At 37.5% G+C, this 11,745-nt stretch overlaps 1 protein-coding gene across 2 annotated transcripts in view; it reads right to left on the reverse strand.

The window, feature by feature from the left end:
* The window catches only part of NSMCE2 (NSE2 (MMS21) homolog, SMC5-SMC6 complex SUMO ligase), a 201,749-nt gene that overhangs the window by 125,516 nt on the left and 64,488 nt on the right, over nucleotides 1-11,745 (reverse strand). For both annotated transcript variants that reach the window (XM_015593064.2, XM_006916559.3), the window contains exon 4: nucleotides 6,966-7,119. In XM_015593064.2, the coding sequence (XP_015448550.1) occupies nucleotides 6,966-7,119 (154 nt within the window). The remainder of the gene's footprint in view (nucleotides 1-6,965; nucleotides 7,120-11,745) is intronic.

Below are 11,745 nucleotides of genomic sequence, written 5' to 3' on the forward strand. Positions count from 1 at the left end.
CTTATGATCTTAGGGAAGTTATATGGCCTCTCTCTGCATATTTTCTAACCTATAAAATGGGTCTAGTTGTCCCATAGAGTTGTGAGAAATCAACAACCATGTATATAAAGGATTAGGTACCAGACCCTGTGCATAGGTAGGCACTCAAGCAAACAACGCCCGTAGTTATTCATTAATTCAATAAGATGTACTAGGCACCATACGAAGCCTGGCTATTCCCTTTATTATTACTACTTTCTTAGAGGGCTAACACAGACCCCAGGCGAAGGCAGAGTGGATGGACATCTTCATTGCTTATTAGGGCATGTAGAAAAGCTCATTTCCCGCTACCAAAGAGCTCCTTGATAGACTAAAGCCTTGACTAAAATTCCAACATGGCAGAGTCAATCAAATTAGAATTAATCTTTTTTCTTTGCTTACTCAATTATTATTTGGTACCCCAATCTGCTTTAAAATGTCAACATTTATGGGACGTAACAACTTTATAAAACAGAAGAGGGAGGATAATCACAACTCTCCCCAGTGCCCTCTCGCTGCCCTGGCATCTCCTGCCTTCTGTTTACCAGCTTCATAACCTTAGGCATATCACTTGACTTCTCTGAAGCAGCTTCATCGTTATGATGGGAATAGTACCATTTAGCTTCAATGAAGACATACAGGAAAGAGAAACTGTATGGGGTGGGGAACACAAAGAAAGCAGAAGGGAGGAAAGAGACACAAAAAAGTCAGAAAGATATGGACTCAGAGAAGAGGAAGAGGGAGGGAGGCAAATATACTAAGAATTAAAAAGTTGCACAGGGCAGAAATTTCACTCAATGAGCATAAATCCCCAGGCCAGAGATATAATTCAGACTAAGAAAGTCAGTCTCTGCTATGAAACTTATGATTTTTAGCATTTTCCCACAATCAATGGTCACCCAGCAAGTGAATGGTGATGGCTTTATCTACACTACCATGGAAAAAACGAAGAGCAGCTGAGGGCCACGGAGATGATAAAACTGTCTACAGAAGAGCCAGAAAACGTAATTTTTTAAATTTGCTTAAATGTTCTAAGCAGTCACACTTAAAAGAGAGTGATACTTAATTCCTGAGCATGATGTTACTACGGTATTAAAAACTGTATTTTACTATATACACTATACATTTGTACCAATATATCACTGTAAAGGGTTCTATACATACGATCATATATATATTGACTTTTTGGAGTAATTTAAAGGATTTTCAAAGACCATATAAGTTGTTAACCTTTGCTGCTGATTTTTGATCCCAACCCTAGAAATGCTAATTTCCTTTCTCATTCTCTTCTTTACTGATGACACATTATTGAAGGGAAAAGGAGTTTTATCATCAGACTCGCCTTAACTAGGTTCTGATCCTCTTTTTCTAGTTGAGTAATGCTGTTCTGTTAATATTACCTGAGCTCTGAGTATGTGAGGAATGAAAGGCACATAGAGATGACTAAGAAATTATTCCTGTCTTAAATAGTTTTGGGCTTCAGTTACTTGCAGGCCATAAACACGCACTACTTGGATAGACAGTTACATCTTATGACAAAGAGATTTACATGTTGAGGGGTATCAGGATTAAGTCAGGTCGGTCAACACTGCGTGGTTTAAATGCACTCAACATATTTCTAGGCAAAGCCAAACATTTCCCTCTTTGTTTCTTCATCTCTTTCTTTCCAGGTTTCAAAACTCACACACGCCTTCTTAATCTTCTCTATAAATCCCACAGTTCACCTGCATCTGGTGTAGGGGCTCCCATACCTGGCTCCTCACTACAAAACTTCCATGTGCTTTTCAATACAACCCACCATGCTCAATCCACTGGTAATTGGCCAAACTAATACTAATGTCTCTCGTTAAGTCCAACACCAAAAAACGGTATGAGAAGGTAAAATCAAAGGTCATAAACTGGAACTTTTGTTTGCACGGTGTTTTAAAAATCTAGTAACAAATAAATAATCTGCAAGATTTCTGAATCTTCCAAAAGAAGCTGGCAACACGGGGTCCATGCTCACTCATGTCAGCGACAGACCAGCACAGCTAGCTGGTGCCTCCTTCGGATAGGGCATAAGATCTCATGTCTCTGAAGGTTCTTCCGAAGACTCTGGTGACCATCAAGGACCTGGGCTATAGATACCAAATGCCTAGACCTCATGCTGGAGGAGCTCAAGGAATACAGCAGTAAGCAAAACGCAAGTCCCTGCTCTCGTGGAACTACACTGCGGTGTGAAACAGATGCTGAATGAAAGGGAAAATCGACCCACTAGGTACAGTAGAGTCAAGGTGTTTAATGTTCCCATGGAATTCCCTATTCAATGTGAGCGACGTGAATGGCCACTCCTTATTTTCAGTTTTGAGATCTAGACTGAGCATGCTTAAAGGAAAGGTACACAGTTATTTTGTGACTCCATATAATTATAAGATTACAGTGTAAATTCATACATACATATCTCGAATACATATATCATTGTCACTGAACCTTATTTCTAAGTTTCAGTGACAAATATCTCCATCTCATTTTCTGCATATTTCACATCTGACCTAAATATACTGTTACATCTGTGATGAATACCTTCAGATTAGCAAACTTGCACTTAAAAAGACATGCTCTCCTTTATGCTTAACATTTAACTGTATCAACAGAATTACATTGTATATTAGATTATCTCAACACTGAAGATCTCAGATTCAGTCAATCCTATTTTTGACCATGAAGCGAAGCCCTTATGTTCTGAAGGTTTCTAAGAATCAATTCTTGTCTAATGCTCTCAATTTCTGCCTTGCTAACCTGCACTAAAACTTTTGAAGCCTGCTAATGAGATAACAGGCAAATGAATAAAGCACATCAGAAAGACTGCTTGATGACTTGAGAAAGTGTCTATACGGAGGTGTCTGCACATTCTCATTAAGTTCTACCATACTGCCTCCTTCCCCCCACAATCCTTCGGCACACTCTCTGCTGCTGGGCCTGGACCCAACCTCAGAACTTTCTTGAACATATAGCTCCAGGCAGCCCCTGTTCATTGACGGGGAATATTTGTCACCCGTATGAAATCTGCATTCCTATTCTGACTCTTCGTTTAGGTCCCGCGTTGTAGAGTATTTGTTTCTAACATTCTTTGCTTTAGAGTTCACATTTGTTAGTAATGGTTCTCACGTTATTTCATGTTTGTATATATTGTATTCTCCAAGTACCGGGACTCTGCCTTTTATTTATCTCAGATCACCAACTGTAATGATTCATACACAGTAGGCACTCAAAGTGTTCTGAATATACCTGAGACGAATGTATGAGACTTAGTAAAAAAAAAAGAAAGAAAGAAAGAAAGAAAGAAAGAAAGAAAGAAAGAAAGAAAGAAAGAAAGAAAGAAAGAAAGGAAGGAAAAAAAATAGAAAAAAGAAACTGAAGTTAAAAAACAAAAAACAAAAAAACTGCCCTTGTTTCTGATTATGGTTTGGACCAGGAGGTTAGTAAACTTTTTCAAAGAAACTCAAGTTAAAAAACAAAAAACAAAAAACAAAAAACTGCCCTTGTTTCTGATTATGGTTTGGACCAATAGAAAAAAGAAACTGAAGTTAAAAAACAAAAAACAAAAAAACTGCCCTTGTTTCTGATTATGGTTTGGACCAGGAGGTTAGTAAACTTTTTCTGTAAAGAGCCAGATAACAAGTGCTATAAGCTTTGTGGGTCAGATGGTCTCTGATGCAGCACTCAACTCTGCCATTGCAGCGTAAACACCTACTGACAATATGCAAATGAAAAAGCATGTCTAACATCCAATATAACTTTATAGACTCTGAAATCTGAATTTTATATAATTTTCACATGTTGCAGAAGATTGCTCTTCTCTTGATCTTTTTCCCCCCCAAACGATTAAAAATTATAAAAGCCATTCTTAACTTGCAGGCCATAGAAAAAGAAGAGGCAGACTGAATTTGGCTCACAGGACAGAGTTTAGTGACTCTGGCCTAGATCTGCGGTTCTCAAAGTGAGAATTTCTGGTGGTCTGCAAGATCCTTTCAGCAAATCTAACTTCCTAAGTGTGAGGCCAGATTTCCTCTGTGTACTTCAAACAAAACAATGTGCTACAAGAGACTGAAAACAGAAGCAAATGCGAAGAGCCAGCCGTCTTCACTAAGGCAGAAGCTGAGAAGACTGGCGAAAGTGTAAAACAATGCCACTCTTCTCACTGATTTTTCTTTACGTTTCGAAAATATATTCTTGTATTTCATAACGCTATTTATGTTAACATGTCATGGATTTATTATTGATTTTTAAATGGATTAATATTGTTTAAATTCCTCAAGTGTTGATTTCTAATATGATAAATGTCAACAGCTATAACCCATGGGAGCAAGTCCTCTGGAGGCCCTAAGTAAATTTTAAGAATGTAGAGGGATCTTGAGAGGAGACAGTTTGCGAACTAGCGGCTGACCACAGCCAGGCTGACTCATTCCTGCCGACAGAGAGTGCCCAGGTGGCAGGCGGGGACCCCCCTCAGGCCCACCAGATAGACCACCTGATTTCAACCTGTAGCTTCCTGACGTTTCTTTGATTAGATCCTGATTTGGTAAAATTTAATTTCAGGCAATTTATGTTCTTGCATAATATAGCTGGTGAAGACATGATGGTTATTCCCATGGGGGGGCAGGGGGGGTAGGGGGGGCGCGTGTGTGGGAACCCTTCAGATACGTGCAGACCATAAAAACACTTCAGCCTTTACTTTGCCAAAATAGGCAACTTGAAGCAAGTATCTCTCCTTGGCTAATATTTTCCAATTAAAAAAAAAAAATTATTGTAATTCTTTGCCTCCATGAGAACAGACCTCAAACAAACAGATTACAGTGGCTCCTTTATAAGTCACGGTCCCTTGAACCTGCCTCCACAAACACTGTGGGAGCCCGGTGCTAGTCGGCACCCTCACAGCTGCATTAAATCTAAGGAAGTAAAGTCTGCTAGTCATGGTGCAAGTTTAGTTGATAGAGCTAATAATAATGCACAAAAATTACATTTTGCAAGTGAGAGATACACATCTTTGAGACAGTATTACTATTTTGCTTATTATTTAAGATTTAAAATCTTTTTAAAAGACTATTTTAAGAGAAAAAGAAAGAAAAGTTGTCTTGAATTCCACTGTTACCATATACTGAGAAACTTTATATAAGGAAGCATTTCTTTCAATGTAAGTTTACTTTGTCATACGTTTAACTGTCTATCCAAATAATGTGTACTGCTGACCTGGAGAATTCTGGCCCCCACCCGCACAATTTTAGAGACAACTAAACAAAAGCTATGATCTCCAACATTTATCATTTTGTTGAATTATATATTATTAATTAGGAAGTGTTTCCCCACAAGTATATGATTTTAAATATCTTTACAGTTCTCTCTTATAGGATAATAACTTTATAAACAATAATGGAGGAAGAAAAAATTTATATTTTGGATATGTATCCTTCAATCTGTTTTATAAAATACCTAAAATATCAGGAATTATGGTCGGAAGCTAAATGTGCTATAGTTTGTGATTAACTGTCTCCAAGTAATCAAATAAAATACATTTGGCTACTTTGACCAACACCAAAAACTGAAATTTACTAGCATCTTTAAGATCAGAAAACTACTAGCAAATATCACCTGTTTGGGGGATTATTACCCATTTGAGGGAACAGTGAAAATTATATTAGAAAAGATTTTGGCAGCTGTGATGTTCGATGAAGAACAGAAAATAGACTTAAAATGTGGAGAAAGTGCTTAGTGTTTAAATCTACAGTAAAAGCAAAAGTCTCACCATGATTGCAAAACATTCCAAATTGTGAAACTTAATTTGTAAAATAGACAGAAATAAAGCAGCTTCCTCAGTTATTTTTGAGATCTCAGCATCAATTCAAAGAAAATGCTTATATTTAAAATAAAGCCTATTTCAAAATATGAATCTCTATACCAAGTACAAATAAGGACATAAAATAAATTTGCATCTCATATCATGCAACATTCCTCCTGTTCCACATGTATTCAAATGAAAGTGATGTGAAACTTAAGTTAAAAAAAAAGTTATCTGCTTCATTATTTAATTCTTTAAGCAATAAAAGAACCTTGAGTTGAAAAAAAAGAATGGCAATTGATATGAAGGTAAAAGAATCAAATTACATAAATGTTATGTGAACTACATGAAAAAATTTAAAAAACGTGTACTTCGCTGTGTAGAAAAGATACATTATTTCCGGCCAATACTGTCTACAAAATTCTTTTTGTAAAATTAATCATTTTCCCTACTCTCATTTTTAAATCAAAATTATGTTAATTAAGAAACCTGAGTATAATAAAGTTGATGAGGAAGGCAAAATTTCAAAATCATATGTAATTTATACTACAACAAATATCGAAGGGATTCGTAAACGATATAAATGTCTAACCAACTATGCTGTAAACCTGAAACTAATATAAAATAATACTGAACATCAACGGTAATTGAAAAAAAAAGAAGGGATTTATAGAATTCTGATCCATATCTGAGAGGGAGGAAAAAAATAGTCTGAGAAAACACTGTTCCTGCTATTCCAAAGCAACAAAACCAGAATCAAAATATGGTCATTTTAAAGCTTGGCACAGCAGTTTAAAATTTTTATTTTAATAAAATCATTTTCAGTTTTCTTTTATTTTCCCAATTCCCCTCCTCGGCAGAAGGACAACACAGTGTAAATTCCTGTAGTTGGTGGGGAATTTTCTCAGCACTTTGTGGAAACTGTTGGCTTTCAGAAACAAACAGGCTGATGTGAACCAAAGGTTAGACAAAACACAGAATTGCAACAACAATCAAAAAGCCATTTAGAAAGAGGATCAAGCCAAGCAGATAAGCACACTTTACATCACCAACTCCCTGGGACTGTTCAAGTCGGCTCCCTCATTTCAAAAAGCCAAAGCAAAGCAAAGCAAAGCAAAGCATGCTGACTTACATTGCTTCTTTAGTTCTTTCAGCTGTTGTTTAAATTGTACAAATTTTTCATTATTTTGAAAGTCTGCATCGGAATTCTTATTCTGTAAAGCCAAAAATTTCTTCTCCACTAATAATTTCAGATCTGGTATTTTTTCTGGACGTTCCTCTTTTACCTGAGGAAGATAATAATAAAACTATATTAGTTAAATGTTTAATAGTTAAATAACACAGTTGCGTAACATTATTTTTATCTCGTTTCATGCAAATAAATATATAATGAGGTAGAAAACAGAATCCTCCCAACAGAGAGCCAAAGAGGATGGGACTTGTTCCAGAACTGGCTGCTGGTGAATAATGGAGGGAGGGAATCATTCACCCCATCCGCTCATCGCTTTCTCAAACTGCCCCTTCAGTGCCCTAGCAACTTGCTGTCTCCTGACAACTACTGGAGGAAAACGTCATACCAGCTAAACTCCTGGGTCCTTCACTTCACCACCACTACTTCTTCCTTGAACCCAGGTCTGCTCAGACCCTTCTCCTCTTCCCCACGTGGTTATTCCATCCTTCATTCTTATCACTCCTCAGCTCTCCCCTCTGCCTCAGCAGGTTACGAGTGGCTTCGACTTTACAAAAGAAGTTGAGACTTTAACCTTGAACGTCACCATCTGCTACCACAGCAAGGAATAAGTGCCCTCTATTCTGTTCAAAGCTAAACTCTTGATCTATGTTCCTCCTCCCAATATTTTATTATAAAATTTTCAAACATGCAGAAAATGTTAAGAATTGTATTTTACTATTCATCCACCTCCTAGATGCCAGGATTAACATTTTGCTATGTCTGCTTTATCATGTATCTATTCATCTATCTTTCCCTCCATCTATCCTAAACCTTGTATTTAAGTTTGTTCTTAATTCCATCTTCATCGCCTTCAGAACAAGCTTTCCCTCGCTCTAAGCTCTTTTCCCCAAAATATTTAATTTGGCTCTTTACTCCCATATTTAAGAACCGATCTCTTTAATCTCTGCCCACTCCCTTCAGGTATTTTCTTCCTTATAGTCCAGCCCCTTGGGGAAAAAAGTCATCTATACCCACTGTTTCTACTTCCTCATCCTCAGTCCTCAGCCAATACAATCAAGCTGCTGGCTCTTCCACTTCAGTGCAACTGCACATCTTCAGGCCTTCACAGTGGGTCCCTTGAATCACTGGCCTCTTCCTGATGCTTCTGCCACTAAGCAAAATTCACCAAAGTCTCCCATATGCCCCAATATGTCTTAGAGAGACTTCTTCCAAAAGCCCAGTAATACTCAATTGCACTTTTTATGTTTCTTTCACCTAATAAAATGTAAACTCTGAAAGATGTCTGATTTATCACTGTGTTACCAGCACCGCGTACATAGAAAGTAGCACTCAATATATATGTACTCAATGTATTTCAAAAAAATTAATGTTATTTGCTCCAAATATACTTACCCACTAAAACTCATAATTTATCAACTGTTATTAGTAGAGCACATAATACAATTTCTAAGCTGGAAGACAACTTAGTGATCATCTAGTCTTGATATCTATCTTCTCCAGTTTCGTAAATAAAATGATATAGAAAAAAGTTAAATGACTTATCTATGATCATCCAGTTAGAGGAAATGCTAAGACTATAAGATAGATATAAAAAATTCTTGTTTTTGTTTCTGGTCAGTGGGATATAATTCTGATCTCTCTGAATTTGAGTATCAACGCATAGCAAAGCATATTAATTGATATGCTTAGATTACCCTTTGTCATGGAGATAAGAATTATATAATCTTTTGCTTAATTGTTATGCATTTTAACTAGCTAAATCGAAAGTGAAAATTAAGCATAAAACCAGCATGCCTAAATTTATATTTATATTAGAGTGAAGAAACTGACTGTGTTCTCACTATACTGATGAAAGCGCTGGATCTATCATCAAAGAGAGTTGTGAAAAATGGAAAGGCTTTAATGCCAAGTCTTATACACAATTAAAAATTTAAAATAAGCCCTGTAAGGCTAAAGAACCAATAAAGCTCAGTTTGAAACAAAGGGAAAAAAAAGAAGGTAGAAAGGCAATTTAACAAGGCCTTATGTCTCAAGAATAAGAGCTATTATTCATGGTGACTAGCTATCCTCTACCTCTACATGGGACAGAACAAGATGAAACAAATTCAAGATGGTAGCACGAAGAGTTCAGAACAGATACGGAAAATAAATTATGAGTTCTTAGAAAAGAATTATAGTCTCCGGATTTATAAAATAAAATCGACTACTCACGTCTGCCCGAGATGTTAATGGTAACATTACAGGCAGGCCTACAGATGAACTTGCCCGAGGTCTTTAAGGAGTATGAAATCATTATTACATCTGGGACAATCAGAAAAAGATCTGATCTGAGCAGATGGTCAGTAAATGCAAATATTCTTTTCCAATGAAGTCTCTCACTCACTCAACACACTAAGTTTCCCTAGTTCAAATACAACTACCGCCGAGGAGTTAGACAGAATGGGATGGGGAGTGGGGAATGGCGGGAACAGACATTCTGAGGTTCACAACATGGCGACTTGAAATATGACTAGGATACCTGAATCAACCAAATTTAGTGATTCAGAGTACTTTTATGCCCCACAGCCTCAAGAGAACTGCTATAAAGCATATAAATTCACGGCTTCTGGAAATCTGATGCTGCGATTGGCATAACTATCCTTTGCAAAGAGAACTTACTGTACCCCAGCTATCAAAATGAGAGTCTGGAAAACATCGAATTCAGTATTTGTTTAAATCAATGCAGTAAGTGGGGATTAACTATATTTTTAATGGTTTCTTGCTCTGTTTCTATCTTCAAGAGAAGGAGAAACATAATCCCAAAAGGGAAAGGAAAATAGCCATCCGTTGTGTAGCTGATTGGGGCAAAGAGACTGTTTATTTCCCTGGTCTGAAAAAGGGAAAAATGGCCCTCTTTTCCTAGGACGAATTTAAAACACCCCAAAGAATTTTGAGATGGGAGGATAGAATCCATTAGATTCTAGTCCACCCCTTTCCTAAGGATAAAATCCCTAAATACGGGACTTAAAACCTCAGTGAATAAAAAAGCACAGGGTGTATTAGTTTGCTAAGGCTGTCATGAAAAAAGTACCACAGACTGGGTGGCTAAAACAAATGAAATACTTCTCTTACAGATCTGGAGGTTAAAAGTCTGAGACCAAGGTGATAGAAGCATTGGCTTCTTCTGAGGCCTACCTCTTTGGCTCGGAGATGGTCGTCTGCTACCTGTGTCAGCACATGGTCTTCCTTCTGTACGTGTCTGTGTCCAAATTCTCTCTTCTTATAAGGACACCAGTCATATTGGATTAGGATTCATTCCAATGACTTCATTTATGCTTAATGACCTCTTTAAAAGCCCTATCCCCAAAGGCCGTCACATCCTGAGGTACTGGGGATTAGGACTTAAACGTATGAACTCTGGGGCAATACAATTTAGCAAAGACACTGGGTTAATGAATTTTTTTTTAAACAGCTTATAGATTATCCATCTTTACACCATTATAATTTAAAACTGATAGAAACTACTGAGAAGTAAACTTAGCAGACATCATACTTCCATAATGGGAATTTAATACTGCCCTTGGGAGAAAGAAAGTCACATTTTTACGCTCCACCCACTTACCCATCCAGTATTCAGTGAGTGCCCACTATGTGCTAAGCGCTGTAGCTATACAGGACAGAAGACCAGAAAAGTCGATCAAGAGCAGATGGTAAGTAGCTTTGGGAGCCAGGCTATGGAAATGAGAGCTGACCTGACAGGCAGCAGAAAAGACATTAAAAGATTTTGAGGAGTAAAGTAATAATACCATGAGAATTTTAAAAAAATGATTACTATAATTAAAGCATATAAGCTGCACTACGGACAGAGAGGGAGATGGAAGTTATCGCTATACATTAGCCGATGGCAGAGGGACTGGCGACTTGGTCAAATTATGAATGTCATTTTTGAAGCAGAATGAGTGAGTCTTTTTGCGAGAGGAAGGCTGGAACTGACCAGGACTCCACGTTACTGAATATTTAACATGGGCAAATAGTTAAGCGTCATTTTCTTGGGGAAGGAAAGAGCGATCCTGAATGTCTGTATAACATCTAAATGGAGAGATCTAAGCACCTGGAAAGACATTTAAAATGAGAACATGGGCAGAAAAAGAAGAGAGATTCAAAATAGACTAAGACGAGCAAAGAAAACCAGGAATGAAGAATGCCACAGAAGAAAGAAACAGAGAAGTTTTCCTTAAGAGAGATGTTTGTCCTTTGGGAAAAATGATACAAGAGAGCTAAAATAAGATAAGGTCTAAAAAGAGACCACTAGATTTAATTACTAGGCACTTAGTCCAATGCACCGGAACTAGTCATCTGTCTCAAACTACTAGCTGCCCTCAGATGAGGATTGTTTCACTGGCGTCTAGTGCACTGCCTGGTGTAATAGCAGATGCTCAAATGATGCTGATGAAAGAGTTACAGTGGGGCCAAATTATGCTGCACTGCGATGAGAAAAAAGATTAAGGGAGTTCTGCGTGAACAAGTGAATAAAGCCTGGCGCCAAAGGAAGAAGAGAGAGATGGGAAGGCGATCGTGGCAAAGAGACTGTTTATTTGCATAGAGGGTAACAGCTGCCTGAAATGAAGCTGATATGATGGAGGAGAAAGAACGTGGACCTCGGGATCAGTCAGATCTCAATCCACCCAATGCGTGGTTCTTAAGACAGTCCTTCCAGGCCTTGGATTTCTCTCACCTCTTA

This window comes from Pteropus alecto, unplaced genomic scaffold, assembly GCF_000325575.1.
Source record: "Pteropus alecto unplaced genomic scaffold, ASM32557v1 scaffold164, whole genome shotgun sequence".
NCBI lineage: Eukaryota > Metazoa > Chordata > Mammalia > Chiroptera > Pteropodidae > Pteropus > Pteropus alecto.